At 44.5% G+C, this 24,533-nt stretch overlaps 1 protein-coding gene and 1 long non-coding RNA gene across 3 annotated transcripts; one reads left to right on the top strand and one right to left on the bottom strand.

The window, feature by feature from the left end:
• The first annotated feature begins 855 nt into the window (after positions 1-855).
• Positions 856-24,122, top strand: LOC148391339 (neuron navigator 1-like). 2 transcript variants are annotated; one of them, XM_088388688.1, is made up of 29 exons: positions 856-1,842; positions 4,576-4,678; positions 5,216-5,557; positions 11,217-11,367; positions 11,705-12,005; positions 12,512-13,265; positions 13,341-13,745; positions 13,825-13,866; positions 14,377-14,525; positions 14,651-14,821; positions 14,959-15,014; positions 15,224-15,247; positions 15,608-15,685; positions 16,774-16,857; positions 16,948-17,059; positions 17,146-17,267; positions 17,645-17,823; positions 17,898-18,054; positions 18,155-18,329; positions 18,401-18,492; positions 18,555-18,650; positions 19,099-19,267; positions 19,689-19,924; positions 20,013-20,167; positions 20,287-20,358; positions 20,473-20,669; positions 20,746-20,864; positions 21,013-21,210; positions 21,294-24,122. In XM_088388688.1, exons 1-29 carry the CDS (start codon positions 1,134-1,136, stop codon positions 21,375-21,377), a joined length of 5,532 nt encoding a protein of 1,843 aa, XP_088244814.1. In that variant the 5' UTR covers positions 856-1,133; the 3' UTR covers positions 21,378-24,122. The 2 variants fall into 2 exon arrangements, with proteins under 2 accessions (XP_088244814.1, XP_088244815.1); XM_088388689.1 differs by lacking the exon at positions 15,224-15,247.
• LOC148391340 (uncharacterized) lies at positions 9,773-12,043 on the bottom strand. The gene is made up of 3 exons (XR_015861164.1): positions 11,678-12,043; positions 11,492-11,599; positions 9,773-11,419 (listed from the first exon to the last, which is right to left on the bottom strand). It is a non-coding gene; the product is annotated as an uncharacterized LOC148391340 (long non-coding RNA).
• Positions 24,123-24,533: the final 411 nt, after the last annotated feature.

The following is a 24,533-nucleotide window of genomic DNA, read 5'->3' as shown; positions in this document are numbered from 1 at the left end:
GAATGAAGCCTCAACAGTTGTTGCTGGAGGCTGTGGCGTGTGTGACTCCACCACTGAATGCATATTCAGAGTCGGAATGGACATTTTTAATCAATTTAGCCAAGCTAGATATCTGTAAAATGTGAGGGGAATTTTGGTGGCAACACTTATTATTATGTGTCCATTTATTGTGTGTACTCCATTTAAGGAAATGTGTTTATCCAAGAGGTGATTGAGGACATTAAGAAAACAGTGCAGAGACTTTGATGGACGGTAGAATCAGCATTTGTGTCTATTTTTTTTTGTCTCGACGACTATATCATGAAGCCTGATTAGTCGTACCTCATTCTGCCAGTAGGAAAATGTCAATAACGACTAAAGCCACCTTGAGATGAGTGACAAGGCAAATAATGTTTTTCCTATATTGTGTTGGACTGTAATTCCGTCTTGATGGTATGATTTATATCACGGGAAAAATACATTGTGTGAACTAAAGGATCGATAATTGGTTACATTTTTAGACTATGGATCATGGGAAGAGCTACAAGTGTGCCAGCTCTAATTGACTCGGGGATCAATATCAACAGGCTACAGGGTTGGTCGGCTCACAAACGATGAGCGCAGCAAACAAACAATGAAGGGGGGTTGGTGGAAGGAACAAAGGATTGGGAGGAATCAGCAGAAAAATGCTTCGATACATCAGACCGGTGCCATTTTTTTTTTTTGTCTTTCACATTGAGAAAGGCGAGAATGTGCAAATGCAGGGGAAAGCGATGAAGAGCAGAAGGGAGGAGAGTGCAAGCTGAGAGAGGGAGGAGGAAGAAAGAGAAGAGGAGGAGGAGGGGAGCGTCTCTGCGTCTGCCGCCGCTGTCATTCTGCTGCTGCGCACTCCCGCAGCAGGAGGGGTGCATTTAGAGGCGGACGGAAAGAAAAAAAAAAGAAGGAAGGGGGGGACGTTAGGGAAGGGAGCGCCTGGGCAGCACTGCAACAGCTGCAGCGGGAGCAAAGGAAGAAAGAGGAGGTTGCAGGATTGCTGCAAGAAGGAACCTTTTTTCAGGCAGGATTTCTTTGTGAGAGGAAGAAGCTTGCAGCGTGGAACCTCATTTTTCTTCCTTGTCCGTTGATGCTCAATTCTCCGCTCCCATGCCGGAGGCATGCATGGGAGGAGTGTGAAAGGAAGGGAAGGAGATTTCAAGATGGATAGCTCCAAAGCGTACAGTCAAGCAGATGGCAAAGGACTTGGCTTTGGGGCCAAGAGGCCTAAATCCGGGGTGCCTCAGAGTACCCAGCGGGGTGAACTCAAGGTTTACCGGGCAGGTAGCTCCGAGGGCAGGCTGCCTGTGGCGTCCAGCCTCCGCAAGCAGAGATCCATGACCAACCTGGCCGTACTCACCGACGCCGAGAAGAAGTTGCACCTCTACGAGTGGTGCGATGACATGGCCAAGTCCGGGGTGGGTGGTTTGAGGAAGACGGGCAAGCCGACGGGCAAGATGCCAGGCGGTGGCGGCGGCGCCCCGCTTTCTCGTAACCTCTCCAAGTCGGAGCACTCCCTCTTCCAAGGCAAAACCAAGCCCTTTGGCCCTCTGGCGGCTCCGTCAGCTCCCGGCAAGCAAAGCCGGATCCCTCGTGCTCCGTACGCGGAGGTGAAGCCCCTCAGCAAGGCCCCCGAGGATGGAAGGTCAGATGATGAGATCCTTTCCAGCAAGGCCAAGGCAGCCGCCAAGAAGCCGGGAGCCGGAGGGGATTCTGGCTCCAAGGGTCAGGGGGAAGAAGATGGGGACAAGCCCTTTTTGAAGGTGGACCCCGAACTTGTGGTGACAGTGCTGGGCGACTTGGAGCAGCTGCTCTTCAGCCAGATGTTAGGTGAGTGAAGCAAGGCCAAGTTCAAGGAAAGATCAAGGTGCTCCGGTCGTGCGGTTCTTCACAGCTGACTTGAATGCAGATTGGATTGCTCTGATCAAAGTAACTAGTTACTGGCGACAGGCTGAGTGGTAGAAAATGGTTTCAGTCAGTGGTAGTGTCGTGGTCATTTTTGTATGTCTTTGATCACTGTAGTCGTATGCGATTGATCAAGCACTTGTCCACGGTTTAGTTCCCCAGTTAGCAGCGTTAGGCTCCACCTCACCCGCTGAGTATCATTTGCAAACGAAACTGGAGGGAGGGATGGATGGATGGTTGACCGTTTTCATATAGTGGTTCACAAAGCTGATTTGTTCAATCTCTGGTTCTGCAGTTGCCGAACGATTTTGACCAGGATGTAGTTGCCCTCAGTCAACCCGTTTGCATTGATTCTGCCTCACCCAATACCCTGAGCAGTAAAAGCGATAGAATATAGACGGGTGAAGGTTAGATGGAGGGTGCTTTGACCACTGGTAATTCGCTCAATCTGATCATGTTGGTTCTGCAATTGACTAGTGGGAGGTTGTAAAATCAGCTACGATTGGCTCCAGGTTGAGTAGTATGAAAAATGGGGGTTTTGTCTGTTGGTGGTTCACATAGCTGCTGCGGTTTGGGACCATTCCGTCTCACAAGCCGCCTTTTGACTCCAAGTCAGATGGCATTGGGAAATGGATGGATGCTTCTCACCACCGCCCCTTTTGTGCGAGCCTTGACGAATCCTCAGGGGCAGCACACGCCTCTCCGAGCAGGCACCACTCGCCACCTGCTCGCATCTCCAAATAGTCACACATTCCCTCATAAACTGTAATGGTTTCCAGACAGAGGATAGGATGCGAAAGGAATTGCGGTCATGTGCTATGCTGCATTGTTCTCACCATCCCTCAGCGAGCGAGTGTAATTGTGTGAAATGTGCTTGTTTCCGATCGCAACGTAATTGTGAGGGGAAACAAAAAAAAAGCACTCGAGGGCTCTGCGGTGATGATGATTACCAGCAGCCTGATTTCTTCTGTCAAAAATCCGTTGCTGCTCCCCAAATCCAAAAAAATGCATAGACCCGTGTGCCATATTGGATACATATTGGAGGCACAGACGCACATTTAGCCTCCTCCCGGCTCCATTCATGTGTTAGGGTGATGACAGATGGTTTGCACCCTGTGTGCAAATGGCAGAGAGATGATGCTGTATTCTCTTTGTGCGGATAGAGGTGACTTTTATCAATAGATGATGCTATTGATCAAGAATTCTTTTGTTCTTTGACAAGCCTCTAATGCTCACTTTTGATTGACGCTGTCGTAAAGGTCATTTTCCATTGTGCACTAATTGCACTGCGTCGTATCAAAAGCTTTTTCTAATATTCTAGTAACCTTATTTAGCAACATTAAAGAAGGGCAAGCTACTACAAACCAGTATGATGAAGTGCAGTTCCACATGCGGTTATCTTTGTGAGGAGAGCACAAAAGGCCTTTTAGAGAAGTCTCAAGTCTCGAGGATGAAATGCATGGTCAGCGTGGTACTATAAATAAGATAATAAGGTGTCGTATTTATGAGCATGTGTTCCTGGTTACATCGTAATGAATAAATCTGTGCTGATTAAACATATTACTCATGCTTCATTAGCCCATGTCCATGTGCCCATGTGTGTATGTCTATCAGGCACATTAGTTGGGTATAAAAAAGCATACATCACGGGACCTTGCAAAAGTTTTCATCCCTTGGCTTTTTACTAACCTGTTTTTGTTGTATTACAATCGCAAATGCTTATGATTTTTAAAATCTGAAGTTTGATATACCTGCCCAAAATAGCTTCAAATTAAAATAAGACTTGGTATATAAAATTCAAAATAAAAAAATATCAAACATTTTCATCATCAAATGGAAATAACAGACCACAACAAAGCTACCAAGCAAATGTTTCAAGTGTATTTTTCACAGGTTTGCGTGACATGATGATCAATGAATAGGTCAGATTTTTAAAAAGATGAATTAAAAGTGACAGCGACACAGATTCCAGGTCATTATGGCAACAGATTCCCATGCACCTAAGATGGAGACAGTTATATTGCTAGTGACATAAAAACTAGACACGGCGGGCAGCTTGGTGGGGGCGTGTGTTGACCTAACATTTCATTGTAATGATGTGCGATCGCTCATGCAAGAGTAGCACAAATGTCGCAATATCCCTCCCGACTTATGCCGAGAGAAAGAAATAAGAAGTCGGTAGTGCTGCCTGCAAGCATCAAAGGGTTCAGAGATTTGACTTTCTGGCATTTGAAAGATACTGCTTCTCTGCACACTACAAGTATTTCTGTCTTTATTTATTTTTTTAGCAAGGTTTACCCTTGAGGCTACTTCATTTCACCCATTTTCAATCAGTACACAGAATATGAACTACCTAGAAAACTGCCAGGTATCGCTACACTCGGTAGGTGGAAGGTTATGACCTTTAACCAAAGGACTGGTTTGACTTGAGCGACCTGAACAACCAGCCAACTTTTATGTCTCTTTTGGAAATATAAAACAATGCTTCCATCAAGTTCATTCATTCATTATCCGACCTGCTTATACTCACAAAGGTCGCGGGTGTGTGTTCTAAAAGGCTGCATTTTATGATTATATATGCATATATTATTTTATTATATTATTTATCACTTTTAACAAACAGCATCTTAATGTTTTTTTTTTTAAATTGATCCACAGATCCTGAGTCACAGAGAAAGCGCACGGTACAGAATGTCCTTGACCTCCGTCAGAATTTGGAGGACACGATGTCGAGTCTCCGGGGCTCCCAACTCAGCCACAGGTGACAATGAAATGAACCATCCCACAAATAGAAACTGAAGTTCATCACGTTAAGAGCAATGAAATAGAGCAAGTCGCAACAACAACATGAGCAAATACTTGGTTGTTTGACTTCCAACTATTTAGAATCGAGCATACATACACAATAAAAAAAAAAAACTAAACGGCCTTTGCGACAAACTGTCCCTTTAAGGCCTTGGACAGGTAACACTTGCTGTCTGCCTCTCTTCAAATTGGAGCAGGCCAATGCAGTTCCTCTGCTGATAAATTATCTGACAAGGACGGATAAAAATACTCCCATGGTCACCGCCATGGTAATATTTATCGAGGTGACTCGGTGCATATCGTTATGCAATGAAAGTTAAAAGATGTTCCCATTCTTGCCGAGAGTTTTTTGACACCCCTGACCCACATGCAAAAAGAAAACTTCACACATTGCCTCAATGGTCACATTGGAACTTCTGAAGTCAAAATGAGGAAAAACAACAATGCCTACCGAAAGGGAGGTACCTAATGGAGTGTCCTGTGCCATCCACAGCTGCGTGGACAGCAGCAACGTGGGCTACGACAGCGACGACACCAACGCCCGCAGTATGTCCAGCCTGTCCAACCGCTCTTCACCGCTGTCATGGCGCCACGGGCAAGCTAGCCCTCGCCTCCAGGCGGGCGAAGCCCCGTCCTCTGCGGCTGGCGGTTACCAGGGAGCTAAGATCTCCTCCCCATACATCGCCCAGACCATGCCAGCTCGCTGCTCGGGCAGGCTGAGCGGGAATTCACGTATAGATCTTCTGGATGAAGGAGACCTCAAGTCTGGTTACTTGAGCGACAGTGACCTTCTGGGGAAGAGCCTCCAGGATGATGACGACAACCTCACTAATGGGTAAGTCCCATGAATGTATAGGATGTCCTGTTTCCATGGCAACACATGCACTTGTTTCCAATGGTGACTGCAGATGCCCTTTTGGTGTCTATTAGCCACAGCAGTACCATGCCGCAGAAAGTAAGACAATGCAAATCATTGAAGTACCGATAAATCAGTGTTCATCAGTATTCTTTATAATCAAAATTATTCATTATGCTCACGGAGGGGATCTGAAATAGCCACACGGTGTTCCCTCAGTTATGCAACAAGACCAGAATAGATCTTTTGAGGTACACAAGTCCTTTTTGATCATTTTGGGTGTCAAGGAAGGATGACAGGAGAGGATTTAGCAAGGATGCAGAGTGACAGCAACCCACTGAGAGCAAACGAGAAAGAAAATCAGGACGGTCCTCTGGTGTGCTTTAGAAGCTTTTTATCACTTTCGGCATGCGGATGGGATTTGAGCTCAGCCTCTCGAGTGTTTGGAAAGGAGGTCTTACTGGAAAGTGCATTAAGGAAAGAGATGAAAACTTTTATATGGCTGGAAAGTGGAAAATGGAACATGCTCAAATACATCAATGTAGAATTTATATTATAGTATAAGAAATGTGAAACCACTGGAGAGAGCCCTGTTTCAAAACTAGCACGTGTATTTTTGCTTGTCATATTGTTTCATTATGGCGCCATGTGCAAAGGCTCTGACAGAAGATCCTCAATAATGTCATAAAGATCAGATGCAAAATGGTCAAGTGCCAGTCTGGAAAAAAAAAATATGCTTCCAAAATTCATCCAAATGCAAACACGGACAGCAAATGAATAAATGGAAAATGAACTTCCCAGGAGAGTGGAAACAGCTACTAGAGGGTTGAACTCGTTTAAATGATTGTCACTTTGTTCACTTGGCTCCCAAACGTTTTTTCGCACCCAATTTACCAGCATGCCATTATTGGAAAATGCTGACATAGCAGAATAGCAGGAAGTAAAAGCCAAAATCACTCCGCCAGCTCAACTCTGGTCTGACATCACATTTGTGGAAAAAGGGCTTTACTTTGAATATTGTACATCTGACTGCTCTCATCGTCTTCCATATCATAGCATGTTGTAAGACAGCATATTGTAGCCAGGCTCCCAAAAAAATGAAAGATGTCGTTTTAAAAGTTCGCTGCTCGCAACTTAAAAAAAACAAAAAAAACAATTGAAATTGTTGGTGGTTAGTCACACGCTATCGGAGACTGTGAGTAGAAGATGTGCAGTCAAGGTGACACCGGGGGGATGGATGGATACAGCTGCTCCCTGGTTATGATGCCCCCTGGGGGAAGTTCTTCCATGCACGTTTAGAATACTGCACACGCGTATTATGGAAGCGGCATGTCAAAGACAAGGTCAGAGTTACAAAGGTATTACTTAGGGGAAAAAAAATCACCACGTTGTGCCCACAATGTGGCAAAAAAATTCCAGTGCCAGGTGGCAAAAGACAACTCTTGTGCAGGCTCCAGACATGCCAAGGGATGAAAATAGTGACTGCTGTTTTTACTCTTCACCTCTGTAATTTACAAGATTTTCTAGTCTGTATTTATTTCCTGTATTGCAAATCTGCTTTCCTACTCACACATTGGAAATTCCATGCTACATTTGCATTTTGCATTCCTACTGTACATCTACACACACATACTCAAAGGCTCATTGAGAACCATTAAGCACCGGCTCTTGAAAATAGATCAGGCCGCTCCGGCGTAACCATGGCAACAAGCTTGAAATCATCACTAAGCCCATCCTCCCCTGTAAGTCTTAAACTGTCACTTGCAATAATCCCAATTTAATGATCTCTATCGTCACCTACGTAAGTACGATAATAATGTCGAATTACTTCATATCATCTTAAGCGGCACATATCTTAACGTTGACAGTACAGAGCTAGATCAATAATGTGTAATGGATATTGATCAGCCCACACTGCTTAGGTTCATAGCATGATCGCTGCTACTGCTGTATGAATGACATCATACAATACATCTTCCATTATAACTCATCCAGCTACAATGGCAAAGCAGTTGCATCAATCAGTACGATAGTATCTTCAATACCCCAGTGCCATTCTATTTATACTTTGAAAATCAATATTGTCTAAGACAACATTAAAACCATAGTGTTGTGTAAATCTAGTAGCTCATGGAGCATCAAGCTTTCCAACATGAATGTCGAGTGAGGAAGATCTGGACAGTGTCTCCCATGTGTACACTGCAGCATAGTGGCAACAATGCAGTGAACAGAAAGCAGACCGGTGCGGCAAGCAGCACACACCAACGTGGCTCGAGATGTGCTGCCATGGCAACCGTTCTCCACTGACCCACTGATGAGGCTGCCTTGCGTGTCACTGTGATAACTGCTGAATGGTGCATGTGTGGATTGTCTTAAGGTAAAGTCATGCACAATTATACATTGAAGGACCTTTGTCCTTGCTAGTAAGGCAATTTAGCGCACTGGTTCAATGACTAGGGGGTACTAGAAGAACAACTAACTGCCGTACTAGTCATTTCTTTCGCCAATACTAGTGCAAATTTTGGACTAATAGTATGCCCATAAGACTGGGACTACTTTGGCTTAGTGAGGCAAAACCTATAGTCATTTGTTGTCCTTATAGCTGACAATTTAATTCAACTAGTAGTCTTTGCGATGTTAACAAATTCTCGCAACGGCAACGATAAACAACTTTCCATATTGCTAAAATGGATGCGTTCATTTTTCCTGCCTTTGGTATTCCTTCTTGCTTAAAAGCATTGCTTTAAGATGCTTCCTTGGCAATGTCGCCTCCATGGCAACGGTGATAAGGTTTGGCCGGAGCCGAGTATATGCGCTCAACACTTTGGCACGTATCGTATGACGGCCCTAACGCTGGTGGAAACTAAATGCGTACCAACGAAAGACATTCTGGACTTAATGAAAGGTTTTGCTGCAGTCATCTCATCCCGGATTTATGGTCCCTGCAGTCTGCACTCAATTTCCCTTTTCCTGGCTCGCTCGCTCGCTCGGCTGGGACCTTTTTTTAGAGCCTCTTGACTATTGAAGCTTCGCATGCTTTTGACCTCAATTGTGTCTCTGCTCTGATCACGTGATCATTTTGCTCAGGATCATTCTTCATGACCTTATCAACATTTAATTTAGACTTTATTTGCTCGTTTTCGTGTTTCCTCTATAAAATGTGTCAACCTGGATTTTGTACGGAAGAACAAAAGTATTTCAGCGTTTCTATTTGTGTCAACGTTTTTAGCTTTTCCAGTCATTCATTTGTTTTTTCACTTTCACTTCATACCTTCCTCACTTAAGAAGTTCTTGATCACCGTTTGATGATTTTCAAACTTTCAATTCCTTCTTAACTCATTCACATGCTTAGTTATGTTGTAGTTTGTTTTATGTTGGATCTTATAAAGCGTTGACACATTCCTGTTGTCACATTGTATACCCACAAAGACATCTGGGGACAGCGTGGCGTTCCCTCAGCGGAGGGTCAGCAAACAAATGACTCCAGAAAAAAGAAAAAGCCAACCACCCACCCACGTTGCTCAGTCAGCCATTGGAATAATGAAGCATCACTTCAGCGCCGCTTTCAGGGAAAATAAATAAAAGCGGGACGATGTGCTGGCTCATGAGTTGAGTTCATCCTATAATGCTTTATGCTTTGACTCCTTTTGCCAAGTCATCTCATGCTGACATGGCACCGTTGACTCATTGACCGAGAAGGGTGGAACGTGAAATGTCGTAATTCATCGTATTGTGGCTAAAAATTGGGCGGGGGTGGAGGGGACTTCTGGAGTTGAAAGAGAATTTATTTTTCCAGTCCAGCTTTGCTTTGTACTCTGGTCTCGCTCGGTCTCACACTGTAACATCCTTCAACTGTCTTTTGATGTTATTATAACGAGCTCAGTATTTACTTACTGGTGTAGCCTAACTCATTTCTGTGTGAAGTGCAGCCATACAGGCCCAGTGATAAAACATCAAGTCTCCTGCACGAATGGTAATACCGTAAATAACGAGTGGGGAACCTAAAGGCTATAATTTCTTATCAGTGCGACTGAGGAGTCACGTCAGACCACACTTGTAGATCATGAGCAAAACCAAAAATACAAGCAAGACCATATTTTGCTTTTTTATACGATGATTATGATGAAAGCATTACAGAGGCAGACACAACAACTTTATCAGACACATCAGTGAGACACGGCATGTCTGCAAACTAGAACCACAAACCAACCATTAAATCAAACCCTCTCTGAAAATGTGAGTCAGGACTGAGCATTATTTATTCATCTCACGCTTGCTGCTCTGATATGTATTGTCTTTACCTCCTGCAGTGGTCATTTTCTACAGCAGAGAGCGTGCTAATGAGATCAGGGAGGAGGAGAAAAAGACATTTTTCCAAGGCTACGCACTAGTCATACCTCCCCGGAGCTCCTGCATGCCGTCATCTGGGGGATTTGTGGTGGCACGGGGAGGAGGCTTATTACTTTGGATGAGCTTTTCCCAACTAGATCCTGAGAAATATGAAGTGGAATGGAAACTCTTTGACGAGGCTAATTTGAGGAGTACTAGCTGCAACTATTTCTGAGTTGTAGATCATGCCCGATAAAAGCAATACGTAATTGTACACAGTGTTTAATCCGATGATATGTTTCCTGCTTCAATGTATTTTGAATTGTTGATACATATATATATATATCGTGTATATGTGGGCAAAAGATTCTGTCTCGATTATTCTAAGGGTTCTTGTATTTAAATTCAGCATTGTTATATCTTATCAATACCGAAGAAGACTTTATACGTACGTCCTTTGTTGCGTCATATTGTCCTTGGACTGCTGTTCATTTGTGTCTTGATTCACTTGTTGGTAGTCAGTCCGAATTGAAAGTTATGCTTCTCCCATCTGCCACACTATCAACACTGTCACTGACAAATATCAAATGTTAAAAGAAAATGTTCCAAAATGTCAAGGTTAATTCTCTGAGAGCGTTTGGGACAGTTTAGCCCATTTTCCAACGCATCGCTGGCTAATTTTAGGCTTCATAGCTTCAAATGGTAATTAGTGGGTAACCAGAATTGAAGCAAACTGGATCAACCCTGAGTGTTCTTTAATGGTTTATCTTGTAGCACATTTCTGAGAGCAGGCCAGCAGAAACTTGACAACCAACTGTGTAATTATACTTAATTCCTAACTGGGCTTGAACTCCATGTGTTTTATTGCGCTTAATATTTACCTCCTGGCGGACTTGTACAGTTCATCTGAGTCACGCATCCATGGCCCCACGCGGGGAGTTCTGTTTTCATTTCTTGGCCACCCGGCATCTGTTTCGAAGCGACGCAGGAGGTTGTGGACGCTCGGGGGAGGGCTGTCACTCCGATTTCCCCACACCCCAACCAGACCGTGAAGCTGTCAGAGGTGTTGGTTATTTTAATCCTGCATGATTTAGCGGCAAATACCGGAAAGTTTCCCTTGAAGCGCCCGTTAAAGATTCAAATGAAATGTCTGGGATCAGGATTGTTTATCACACACTCATAAATAAGTCTCAATCACCTGTTTGGTATAGTCTGATGTTTTTTTTCCTCAGAACTGATTGCCTCAAGTGATCTGCCGATCATATGGTGGTCATTAACTTCATGTATTATTTTTGCTTCTTCCTTTCAGCTGGGATGAAAGCAGCTCCATCAGCAGCGGGCTCAGCGACGGTGACGGCGAAGTTTCGGACAACTTGAGCTCAGAAGAGTTCAACGCCAGCTCGTCCCTCAACTCTCTTCCGAACACGCCACTGGGATCCAGACGCAACTCTTCCGTCATGGTGAGCTGCTACAACTAAAGCAGCTTTTTGATTTGATTGATGAATAGAGCAACTGTATATTGAGAAAGCAATTGTTCATCCACGTTGGTAATTTTGCTTGATGTTTCCATCTGCCTTGTCTCACCTGTGCAACTCAACATGAGAAAAGAGAGTGAGAAAGCTTGCCGTTGTTTTTCCCTTCCACTGCTCGAGGCAGTTGACTTATCTCCGCTTCTTCCCCTCTGGAATGTTGCTGAGATGAAATCAAGATTACTACAATGAGCAGTGCAGTCGGTCGGAGATAGCAGGCAGCACGCGATGTTATCCTCACCGCGCCTTTCGTCTCGTCTCGCAACAGCTCCGAACCGATGCCGAGAAGCGCTCTTTGGTGGAGAGCGGACTGTCCTGGTACAGCGAAGACGGCAAGGCGGGCCGCAAGACGGACACCAGCGGCTACGACACGGGTAGTCTGAAAACAGAAGCGCCGAGCAAGTGGAGGAAGAAGCCGCCCAGTTTCAGCGACGAGCTGAGCGTCAAAGGAGAAGCCAGGAAGCCTCAAAGTTTGGGAGCGCCGGGAAGCTTTAAGAAGAGTCGGAATCCTCCGGTGGGGGTCACCTCCCCCATCACCCACACGTCGCAGAGCATGCTGAGAGTGGCAGGTGAGAGCCAACATCCATTGAGTCTGCTCCAAAAAAGATTTGATTGACTTTGTTAAGAATGGATCCATTTTTATTGTCTAAGTTTGCAGAGCTGTGATTTATCATGAAATAAAGTTGAATGAAAGGTGAAATGGTAGCTAGCTTTATGACATCTACTCTGATTAAGCCCCAAAACATAAAAAACAAACCGAAAAATACAAAAGTGTGCTTTGATTATGTGCCCATATTTGGCCTTTGCATTGACTTTCATCAGAAGGACTTATATTACCTTTTATGAATCAAGTCTGGCAGTGATTCACACGTGAGGCACATAAAAGTTCCTCCAAGCAAACACAGATGTGTCTTTGCTTATAGTTGGCTGCAGTACAAATGGTTGATGTGATGCAGGCGAGTCATTTCACTTTCATCTAATTCATCATTTTGTTGCCCTTTAAACTTTCTGTCCTTCCTTTTACTACCGGGAATGTAAGCAAAGTTTTTGTTGTCATGTGGTTTTCTCTATGCAGCAGCAAAAAATGACAAGCCGCAGGACAAATCCAAGATTTCCATCAAGACGGCAGGTCTCCAGCGCTCGCGTTCTGACGCCGGCCGGGATCATCACATGGAGACCCGAAAGCCCCCGTCTGGTTTAGTCAAACCCTCGAGCGGAGCCTCCTTTGGGTACAAGAGAACGCCTGCGGCCACGGGTACGGCCACAGTGCTGACAGCAGGGGGTACCACCATCTCCACTGGCTCTGCTACCGTGGGGAAAATTCCAAAGTCCTCAGGCATGTCAATGAAGCCCATGGGGTTAGGAGCGCCTTCTGGCCGTAAGAACAGCTTTGATGCCAGCGGCGAGCCCAGCTTCCTGGGGCCAAATGCCCGGAATAGCATCCAGTACCGAAGCCTGCCTCGACCCGCCAAGTCCAGCACGCTCAGCGTCATCGGTCGCCCCGCATCCCGACCCGTCAGCGGCACTATAGACCCAAGTCTGCTGACCCTGAAGCCCGTCACCGTGGCCTCGGCAGGCCCCAGGCTGAAAGACCCCACCGGTTGCAAAATGTCTAATCGGACGATGGTTGTCCCGGTGAACCAGACTGACCGGGAGAAGGAGAAAGCCAGGGCTAAAGCCGTGTGTGCCGACATCGACATAGACTGTGCTTCCCTGAAAGAAGTCCAGGTTCCCTCGGAGTCCTCGCGAGAATCTTTGGTGAAACTGCACGGCCTGAGACGGACCAGCAGTAGCAAATATCCTGAACTTTCATCGCCCACCACGCCAAGGTGCTGCTGACTCGCTCTAGAGCCGTATTGGTACTTGCAAAGGCTGTGTGACTTATTTTGTTCTTCTTCCTGTAGGATGTTAGCCAAGTCTTTGGGGCGTCCACCCAGCTTGGCTCATCTGGACAAGGTCAACTCCAACAGCTTGGACTCCTGCGTGACCATTCAGGACCTCCCTCCCAAAGTCCCCCCTTACTCCAAGCTCCAGGACCTGGCTTCCTCCCACTCAGCAACCCGTCTGACGCCCAGCCCGGCGCCCGTGCTGCACATCGACTCTCCCGGCTCGTATACGAGCGACAGCCTGGGTGGATCGCCCCTGCTGTATCCCAAACTGTCAACTATGCACCGCAGCATGGAATCGCTGCCCCTGCAAATGAGCGTGCCCTCTCGATCCAGGTTTAGCAGCAAAGAGTCGCAGGATAACGAGAGGGGAGTTGGGACGTGGGGCGCAGGGAGCAGGACGTCTCTCAACCTTTCCGAAGGGTTAGTCGGCATCGTCTTAACAGACGCAAATGTTTTTCGTTTGTTTTAATGACTCCACTTGTCTGCTCCCTCTCCACAGGTTGCAGAGCGATAGGAACACCTTGCCAAAGAAAGGCTTAGAGTACGTTCATATACAGATGGTCCTCGGTATCCGACGGACTTTTACTAGTCTTCGCTTCAATTAGAGCAGTGTGTCAATCGTAATAATTCCAAGGCACCGACTTTATATTTTAAGATGAATCTCGCAATATATTCAACAAATATTAGGTGTGAAATTTGGGCCTGTTTAGTTGAAGACAAAGCGATTGTGTTGTTTTAGAATGAGCAACAGGTAGGAACACGGCTTCATTGTGCCATCTAGTGGAAGAGCATTTAGTAGCTGTTTCTGTCTCTATACATTGCTGTCAAAGTTAGATGACCAAAGTGACATTTTGGAATGAACATTCATTTTCAAACCAAGTGCAATTGGATGATTTCATACTTTTAATTGGCATAACGTGGTTAGGATGGAGAGGACAGCGTTCCCATCCTCGTAAATAAACGTTCAGAACTTGGAAACTGAGGACCCTCTTTCATCACTCAACATTCCTTGCTGCGTGTTATTTGAAACTGAAACAAGCTTTCTCCCTAGACGCTGCAGCTCAAGCTTGTCGGAGAACGACGGCATGAAACCGGGGCGCCGCCACTCGCACAACGAGCGCGACAGCCCACCTCAGCTGCCGTCACCCACCCGCACGATCCACCTCTTGTCCGCCACCAAAGCTCCTCTCACCAACGTGGGTGAGTGAGCCATTCCTTCAACACAGGACAGATTTATAAATCGGCAATTGGGAGACAATGGCAAAAAGTAATTTTGCGTGCCCTGATTCTGCTGACAGTATGTGTCTCCTTTTCTTTAATGATAGTTGCACCAATTTCTTCTTCGGGCACCCCGAGGATATCCCGCTCCAATAGCATCGGGCCCCCCGGTGAGCACGAGCTCTACGGCTCCTCCCCGTTGGGCAGCACCATGTCGCTGGCAGACCGACCCAAAAGCATGATGCGCTCCGGCTCTTTCCGCGAACCGGCAGATGATGGTGAGCCCTTTGAAAAAAACAATTCTCAGAATAGAATCAAAAGGAGACTATTTCAGAGACGTCCAATTATCTGACCTTTGCGCACTTAAAGGATGTGGCAATTAAGGGATGAATATCATATGTTTTTCCTTTTGCAGTACACGGCTCTGTGCTCTCTTTAGCTTCCAATGCTTCATCCAGCTACTCGTCCTCGGTAAGTAAGTCAAGTTTTCAGCGAAATGATGTGCAGGCCTTTCAAGTCAAATTGCACTTTTAATGACCCGGATTACTATTGTGCTGTTTCTGATCATTATTTCATGGTTCACAATGAGTTCAGCCAGCAATAGTGTCAAGTTTGTTTTCTGCACAACTTGTTCTTAAGTCGCCGCTCTTCTTTACATGCTTTCGCAATGCTTTCTGTAGAATGAGGACAAGATCCAAGGGGAGGTAAGGCCGCAGGAGCGCAACTGGCTCATTTTCTGTTGGCTTGTGTCCATTTGTCAGATGTTCTGTGTTGTATTTGATGCAGTGTGTCTTGATTATCTTCTGTTACACCACCCCAAGAAAGAAGGAAACAATTAGTGCATCAGTTGTTAACGTTAAAAAAAACCAAAAAAAATATGTAGATCATCTTACAAGCAATAATAAATGTATCTATATGTTTTCACTGTGTCAGTTTTTATCCTTCATTGTGACCCTTTTCCAGGGTTTTTCCTTCTAACTACTGTTTGAGACATAATCACAACTAAACTCACTTTTTTCTGTTCTGTGACAATAACGGTATAACGAGTTATCTTTGGTCCTCAGCAAATCCGCAAACTACGGCGCGAGCTGGAATCTTCTCAGGAGAAAGTTGCCGACTTGACCATGCAGCTGTCTGCCAACGTACGTATAACTGCGACAATAGTATATTGACTTTGTCATTCTCCTTCTAAAAGCATAACAACACCTCCTCCACCTTAACACGCTGCTTATGCAGACCTCTGGCACATTGGCTGGTTATACATTGCATGGTTCAGGTGACACAATTCGATTTCTTTCCTCTGCCAAGTCGCACACTTGGGAAATAAGTTATGGCAGCATGAAGAAAAAAAAAGTCACTTCTGATATGAATTAATTTGAAGGGCAAGCAGTTTGATACACGTCTGCTCATATTACCTTGATATGCTAACAATAAAATATTCAATAATAATATTCAATATGACAATAAACGCAATATAAAACAGCCTCGGCAATGACATGGCTGATCCAACGCAACTCAACTTTATTTTTAGTGCACTATAAAAACAACCACAAGTGCAGCACATAGAGTACAATTCAGACCTAAAATAAAATGGGTATTATGTCAGAATTGAACACTTGGTCCTTGCATTGTACATCCAGCTAACGTCACTTTAACACTGAGCCACTTGCTCTTTTGATGCTTTACACTTTTTCAACTAACATGGCCGTTGATCATTATACCTGCTTTTATATGTGTCACTGAGTGGGTTATTCCCACGCCTAACCACCAATGTCCTCTCTTTTATTCTCTTGGCCGCTAATTGGCTCACGGACTTCCTGCTCCTCGCTGCCTGCTCCCCCTCCCCTACCCGCTAACCGGTCACTGCTGCGGATGTTGGGTGTAGCAGTTGGGCCAGGTTTGTTGGACTCCAGCTTGAGTCAAAAAAATGCTTCTCAAATGTAAATGACACACGACTACTCACCAAAAGTTAGAGACATTGAGTTTTTGCTTGAAACCTCAGAATGAGCCGAAAATGCACTATGAACTTCAAAAGGAAACTGAATTGGATCTTTTCTAAACTTTTCAACCTGTTGAATGTGTCAGTACATTTGGCCCAGCTTGTGATTTTCTAATTCTGTCACGCCATCCACTGCTGTTCAATACGCATTTTTCCTCCCTCCTGATGTCGGAAGTGATTTGTTTTGAGCTTGCGGGGATCTGAATTGAACTCTCCGTCCATGTCGAACAGGCTAATCTGGTCGCAGCTTTTGAACAGAGCCTGGCACTGATGACAGCTCGCCTGCAGACCTTGTCAGCTTCTTCTGAACAGAAGGTTGGTCATGTGATATCATGTGAATGATAAGTCGCAATTTGGGGAAAAAGAAGGAAGGCACCATGTATTCAGGGTTTTACCTCCATTCAGGATTCTGAGCTGAACGACCTGAAGGACACCATTGAGATTCTGAAGACCAAAAACACAGAGGCTCAGGATATCATTCATGATGCTCTCAATAATTCCGAAATCGTGTCAAAAGGTAAACAATTCATAATATCTGTATATGAACCGAAACTTCTAGAGTTGTCCAATCCTTAATGTGTGTTGTGGTTTTATTTTCTACAGAACTGCAGATAAATCGTCAGAACTCATCAGAAAGCCTCTCCAGCCTCGCCAGCAACACCAGCCACTCGAGCATGGGTAGTCTCAAGGAGCTGGAGGCCAAGAAGAAGAAGAAGAAGAGCTGGGTGAGGACACGCATCTATGTCAAATGGCAACTTTGACTGCATGAGAGAACCTACAGAATTGTCCCCGCATGTGTTCATGATCCTGCTGTTAAGTAACACTCTTGTCTTTTCCCACATGCCGCCACACGTTTTTATTTTCAGGTGTATGAGGTAAGTTACAATGCTTTGTAAACCTTTCCTCTGATTGTGCTCCTAAGAGCATGTTGTCTCAATCAACCACTTTCTCGAGATTGTTACCTGTAGTTTACAGACAGGTAAAACCACATCTGACACATTTGTAACCCTAAAATGTACGTCCAGACGATTGCAGGCCGAGAACCCCGGTACTGTGTATTTGGCGGGTGTAAAGGAATGTCTATCCCTTCTTCTCTTGACAGTTACGCAGCTCGTTCAACAAGGCTTTCAAGAAGGGTGCTAAGCCCACAGGGCCCTATGACGACATTGAGGAAATTGCCACCCCGGAATCGTCTGTACCACCTTCACCTAAAGTCAACCGTGATGGGGCTGATCCTCCGCCATCGTCCATGAAAGCCTCAGCCTCTGCTTCATCATCTGGGTAATGCGCCGTCTCGTAAACATACCTGAGAGTCAGAAGACAAAGTGGAGTAAGTGTAATCCAAACATACGCAGGCTGTGTGAGGGAACCGAGGTGGCAGATGATAAGGTTGTGTCTGACCTTCGCTCGGAACTGTGGGAGAAGGAGCGGAAACTTACTGATATCCGACTGGAGGCTTTATCTTCTGCCCATCAGCTAGAACAGCTCCAGGAGACCATGACCAACATGCAGGTGCACATGTTTTTTGCTTCATCCCTTGATTACTACCACATATTGGAGTCTCGCTCCTTTACATAAGATCTTACTGCTAAGGTCATTCATGTGTCAACAGAAGACAGTGATCAATCTCAAGGTGGAGAACGACCAACTAAAAACAAGTAGCCTGTCCTCCTGCCCATCTCCTGGACCCTCCACCTCCGTCTCCCAGTCCTCAGGTCTCACTTCTCTTGCCAACTTATCACCACGACATTCTGTTGCGGTGCGTGATGCCCGAAGAACCAGCACAGGTACATTTGAAACCCTGAGATGTCATCAATGAGCCTGAGTCAGTCATTGAGTCGTTGTTTGTTTTCGTCAGATTCCATGGATTACACCAGCCTATCATCGCAGCGAGATGATCACCGTGTCAGGGTGGTGGCTAGCGTTGCAGATTTGCACGTCTTCAAAGATGTAAGTGTGCTCTTGATTGACGAACATCAGACACCATGATACATGCATCATCTGCCTTGCAGGAGGTGAAACAACAGAACTTCTTCCTCGGTACCGTCAGGGTGAACGGCAGGATGGACTGGCCCATGCTGGACTCTGCCGTCGGTCAGGCTTTCAAGGTGAGACAGCTATTCTTTACGTACGACCTAGCCCTGGCGCAGAATGCGTAACAGACATGCTGACGTTTGTAAATCAGCTGTCGCATTTAATTTTAGCAAGCCGCAACTTGTAAAGAGTTCTCAGGAGCACAAGCGGTGATGGAAATACAGACGCGATAATGGCAAAGGGTCCCGCTGAAATCGTGCCGTTGACGTTTGAGGATTTTCCAATTGCGTGAATGATCTGCAAGGAATTTTACACGACAGGGGCTCCTCTCCGCACTTTACGCCAACAGTTTATGTCGATACTTATACAAGACAACTCAGGGTTATGTCCTCAAGTCTTTTTAAATATGAAACCTATTCGTCTTTAAGATCCATCAGGTTGAATGAATATAAAAGGAATGTAATCCCCGATTGGTCCCCGATTCCGCTTGCCAGTCCTTCATCGTTGTGTCCCTCATTCCAGGTTTATGTTGCTAAAGTGGACCCCACCTCCAGTCTTGGCCTTTCAACGGACTCCATTTACAGTTATAGCATGGGTCACATCAAAAGGGTACTGGGAGGAGAGGCGCCAGAGACGCAGCCCTCTCGTTGCATGTCCCGAGGTCCCACCAGTATCACTTTGGCTCTCAAAGGTACAGGTACAATCGCCCACTTGAGTTTGGAATCATATTTTTCAAAGATGGTGCTTTTTATCCACATCTGCAGGATGCGTACATTTTTAAACAAACATGAACCGAAATTTGCGAGGTCAGCTCAAGTTGCTTCTGCAAGCCCTCACATGTGCTTGTTTTGATACAGGCAAATTTTTTGATGAAATGTTATTGGCTTAAAATATTTATTACACATCTACATTTGGGCCTGCCTTTCATCTTATCTGTGCATTGCATTTCACTTTTATCAACTTTTCTTGTACTCCCAATATATATTTATATATCACTATCCACGCAATATGTATATATTATTTATATATTGGGTGAAGATTATTATCAAGTGTAAAAACAAAGCATCCTGTGTCTTTATCTTTATTTGTATCTACAAAATTTCTGTTCCCAGGTTTAAAGGAGAAGTGTGTGGACAGCCTGGTGTTCGAGACTCTGATACCTAAACCCATGATGCAACACTACATCAGCCTATTGCTCAAACACCGCAGACTCATCCTGTCCGGACCGAGCGGAACGGGCAAGACGTACCTGGCCTCGCGACTGGCCGAGTACCTGGTGGACCGAAGTGCCCGCGAAGTCTCCGATGGCATCGTGGTGACCTTCAATATGCATCGTCAGTCCTGCAAGGTGAGACGAAAGCCAGTCACACAGCCTGTTTTTCCCTTTTGGTTTTTATTAGCATTTGAACATCTTTATTTCCTTTGTCTCCACCCAGGATCTGCAGCTTTATCTTTTGAACTTGGCCAATCAAATCGACAGAGAAACCAGCTCTTCAGAAAATCCTTTGGTCATCATCGTGGACGATATTCACGATCCGGCTTCTGTCAGCGAATTAGTCAACGGAGCGCTGACGTGCAAATATCACAAATGGTAATATGATATAGTTGGTAATACTCCACCTGATTTGCTATGAACAAATTTCGGGGGAACTTGTCCTCTTGGCCCAAGTTTGCACCCTTTCTGACGTGTGACTTTGCTTCTTTCCTCAGTCCGTACATCATTGGAACAAGTAATCAGCCAGTGAAGATGACGGCAAACCACAGCCTACATCTCAGTTTCAGGTCAGTGGTGTCATTCCAACATCCAGTATTACATACTGTGCTCAAGATATCCAGGCTGCCTGACACAACTTCCTAACATCAGTTATTTGAGTCTGACTTTTAACTTTATCTCAGGATGGTGACCTTCTCCAACAATGTGGAGCCCGCCAATGGCTTCCTGGTACGCTACTTGCACAGGAAGCTGATGGAGTCCGAGGACGAGCGAAACCTGACCAACGAGGACCTGGTCCGTGTGCTGGATTGGGTTCCCAAACTATGGTATCATCTGCATACCTTCCTGGAGAAACACAGCACATCAGACTTTCTCATTGGTAGGATTACATGTAATACTGGGGGGGAAACCAAGAGTTTGGCTTAAATATGTTCTGCCGTCCGTCGTCCCCTCAGGCCCGTGCTTTTTCCTGTCCTGTCCGGTCACGGTGGACGAGTTCCGGTCATGGTTCATTGATCTTTGGAACCATTCTATTATTCCCTATTTGCAAGAGGGAGCCAAGGATGGCATCAAGGTGAGAGACCTTCATAATATTATATGTATTCCTGTAAATCGTATTTCAGGCAGTGTTGCAAAGACAATGGCCTCTTCAAAAGACGGGAAAAGTGCGGTGGTGGTGGAGGCTTCCTTTTCAATTACCCTGATATGCTGCCACTTTCTAGCTCCACGGTCAGAAAGCAGTGTGGGAGGACCCCGTGGAGTGGGTGAGGGGCACACTGCCTTGGCCTTCTGCCCAGCAGGATCAGGCCAAGCTGTTCCACCTTCCACCCCCGAGCATCGGCTCTAGTAGCCCCGGTCAGGCTGACGAGGAAAAGTCCCACAAGGAGACCACGCCCAGCTCAACAGAATCTGATCCGTTGGTAAGTGAGCTCACCTCATGACATCCAGCAAAGATGAGTGATTTTATTTGAAATAGATGCGACCGTGTCTTTTGTGATATCAGATGGCAATGCTATTGAAACTTCAAGAGGCTGCCAATTACATCGAATCACCGGACAAAGACGACCCCAGCCTGCCAAGACTGTGAACAAGTTCACAAAACACTCATTGTTACTCGTCTGCCGTGATGAAGGTGTACTGTGCATTTGGGAACGCTCAGACAAAAAAAAAAAGTTCATTTTGAAGCATCATTCCTACAATGTAAAATTAAAAGTAAAAATCATACAATAGTATTCATAGCAGTAGATGGAGTTGTAATAAATATATACAGGGGGTCCATAGTTTACAACAGATTTCCATTCCTACCATGGCTAATTAACCCAAATGATTGTTATTCAAAATGCAACTGTAGTCTGTGTTGGGACCATTCAAATCAACGACCCCCTGTATATATGTATTTACATGATTCACTTCAGGTCCCTTGTCCACCTCTTTGCCCTTAGTCCTCTTCTTAGTAGATTGGTGCTAATCGACCCAAACCGCTTCAGGTGATGCCAAAACCAGCACACCCTCGCAGCACAGTGCGGGAATACATTGTGCTTGTCCACTGAAGCTGTTCTGAAATTAAATGCAGAGGTTAAAAAAAAAAAAAAGGAAAGAAAAAAAAAGAGTATGACAGCACAGTGGAAGTTGCTGAAGTTCATATCTGCTGCTTCTGTCTCTCGAAGCCAAATGTAATGCATTATGCAATCTCTTGACTTTCCAACCTGTGCAGGTGAAAAACAAAAAACAAAGATGCCTTAAAGAAGAAAAAACTTCATTGGTGCTTACGTCAGCTTAGCTCCCTTAGCTTTCGATTGACTTTCATTTTCTGCTACTCATCCTTAGTTTGAACTCGCACGTTCATATTTATAAGGTAGAAAATGTTGCTGTCATACTCTCTTTTTTTCCCTTCTCTCTCTGCAACTCTTCTAGCACTTTTTAGTTTAGCTGCTTAACTTTGAAACTCATACAACATCACCTCTGCTGCCATGTGCAGTATAACCCACCAGGTATTACGTTCACAATAATTCCACCAGCAGGACGAAAATGACGACACCATTTGATTCCACTTCCTAAAAACTCAACACAAGGAATATTAGCGCCACACAGAATTAAATATTGGGAACAATAGAAAGATGACTGGCAAATGTTTGAACTATTTCTAAAAGGTTAAAAGCAACTGTATTAGTCTTAAAAATTCAAAACAACTAAACTGTACTCAACAAATACTGTACTGCATTTAAAAAAGTTTACTCCACTGTAACATTATGCAAAGTATATTTTACTACACTTTGAAGCCACTTACATAGATATAGTTGTGTTTCTGTGTGGCCCTAAAACTCTTTCCTTAGTTTTCCAGCCTAATGATGACTATGTATGTGTGTGCAACCCGAAACCATTGTCCCAAATCATATCTATAGGTACGGACGGTTGTAGAGACAGCAGTCATAAAGGAAACAAATTAATTAGCCATTAAGAAGAGAAGCAGCTGATGAGAATGACTCTAAAGCTACCTATAGCCACTTCATTGTCTAATCACGTCATGCACTTCACCAGGAGAATCTTGAAAAAATGATAAACGTTGCGTATTATCGACATTTAGGTACGTTTGGTGCTTTTTAACGTTGTTTGCTGTGGAATATCACGCAATGATTCAGGGTAGGTTGACCAGATTGTTAACGTTAAATAGATTTTTAGAGTAACCTTTTCAGAGACACGTAAGACATTGTACCATGTGTATGACCATGTCCATGTTGCGCTATTTGCAGATGGCCCCAAAGTCAGAATCATTTTGAGGTGCTTCGTCTATTTATTTTTTGGTGCGTATAATATAGATTGTCTCTACAATGGTAAATGACTGTATTACATCAAGTGCGATACACACATAGCGGGCTTAAAGGATGTGTGTACCTCGCTTTAAGGATGTGATGTTGAATGAATTTATTGTGTACTGAAATCCCATCAATGAATGTCCAGCCACCATTCCATAAATTAGATGTAAAGTTAAAATACAAAGAGGAATTTCACTCAAAATATGGGCTTTACATTTTTTTGTAAATATGTTGGCCTTTTATCCTTAAAAAAAAAAAAAAAAGAAGATAACCGCCCACCCTGCCCCCAGTCAAATACATTTCATCGAGCATTTCATCTGATGGACTGGTTGTTGTGCTTGTCTATGTGTAGTAGCCGTGACTGGTTTTGTATGGGGACTATACAGCAACTTAATTCGGGAGTGAAGGGATAACCCGCTGAGCCTTAAATTGATGGTTACGTCAGGGGTGTTGTGTTGGAAACAGGGTAAATCGATCTAGTCTCAAATAATGGTTAAGATCTCCATTTCAAATTGAACCTTTAATTCTAAAACGGTTGGCAAAAGCACTTCGAATGGGTCCAAGCCCAAAAAACCAGATGGAGGCCTACAGGTTGCTGTATAGTCATATTTTTGGAGAAAGTCGTCATTGACTGAACAGTAAATATCGGAGCAAAAAAAAAATGTTATGAGATATCTTGAAATGTTAAGGATTATCCTGTGTTGTAAATGCATGTAAACTTGCTTTGTGACAAAAAGGAAGGTCATTTGTTTTTCTTTCTATGACTCCGATATTTGATATTTCTTCTTCTTTTCTAAGAATCCTTTATAAAGGTTAAGTTCTCTATTTTATACGAAACGTCATTGTAAAGATTGTAAATACGGCAGCGTTCTGGATGCTTGGCAGAGAAAAGGGTTTTGATTCAAAACGCCCATAGGTTTCATGAAAAGCGCTTGGTTGGCTCCACACCGCACATCCACCACCCAACCGTACAACCAACCACTGTTTGTTCAAATCAATAAAATACATGTTATATTTCATCACTTGCTTCTTCTCTCTTCATTCTCTTCAGTTCAAGCTATAGCCATTAATCCGAGCGGTGGAGTCTGAAACTCAATTTAACTCATTCAGTGCCATTGATGGTTATAGACGTCAAAGTTATTAACTGGGTTGGCAGTGAATGGGGGCCGCTAGGGATGGATAAAATATTTCACAAGAAAGGTTCAAGTATGGAAAAAAAAAGGGTACTATTTTTAAATAACGTAGTAAAGGTTGAATTTTGATGAACAATATTTTACAGTGTGGTTTTATTGACTAGATGAATTGATTTAACCCTTGGTCTATATTTGTAGCTAAAAACGGAGAGTTGTGCCGAGTTGATCTGAGGTGTCGATGCCGCCCATTGAAAAGGGGCTGTGCCTGTCTCTCTGGAGGTCTATATAATGCTCCTC

Source organism: Syngnathus floridae, chromosome 11 (assembly GCF_059516105.1).
Source record: "Syngnathus floridae isolate MCC-2025c chromosome 11, RoL_Sflo_1.0, whole genome shotgun sequence".
NCBI classification, from domain to species: domain Eukaryota; kingdom Metazoa; phylum Chordata; class Actinopteri; order Syngnathiformes; family Syngnathidae; genus Syngnathus; species Syngnathus floridae.
This window is presented reverse-complemented; position numbering and strand designations above follow the sequence as displayed.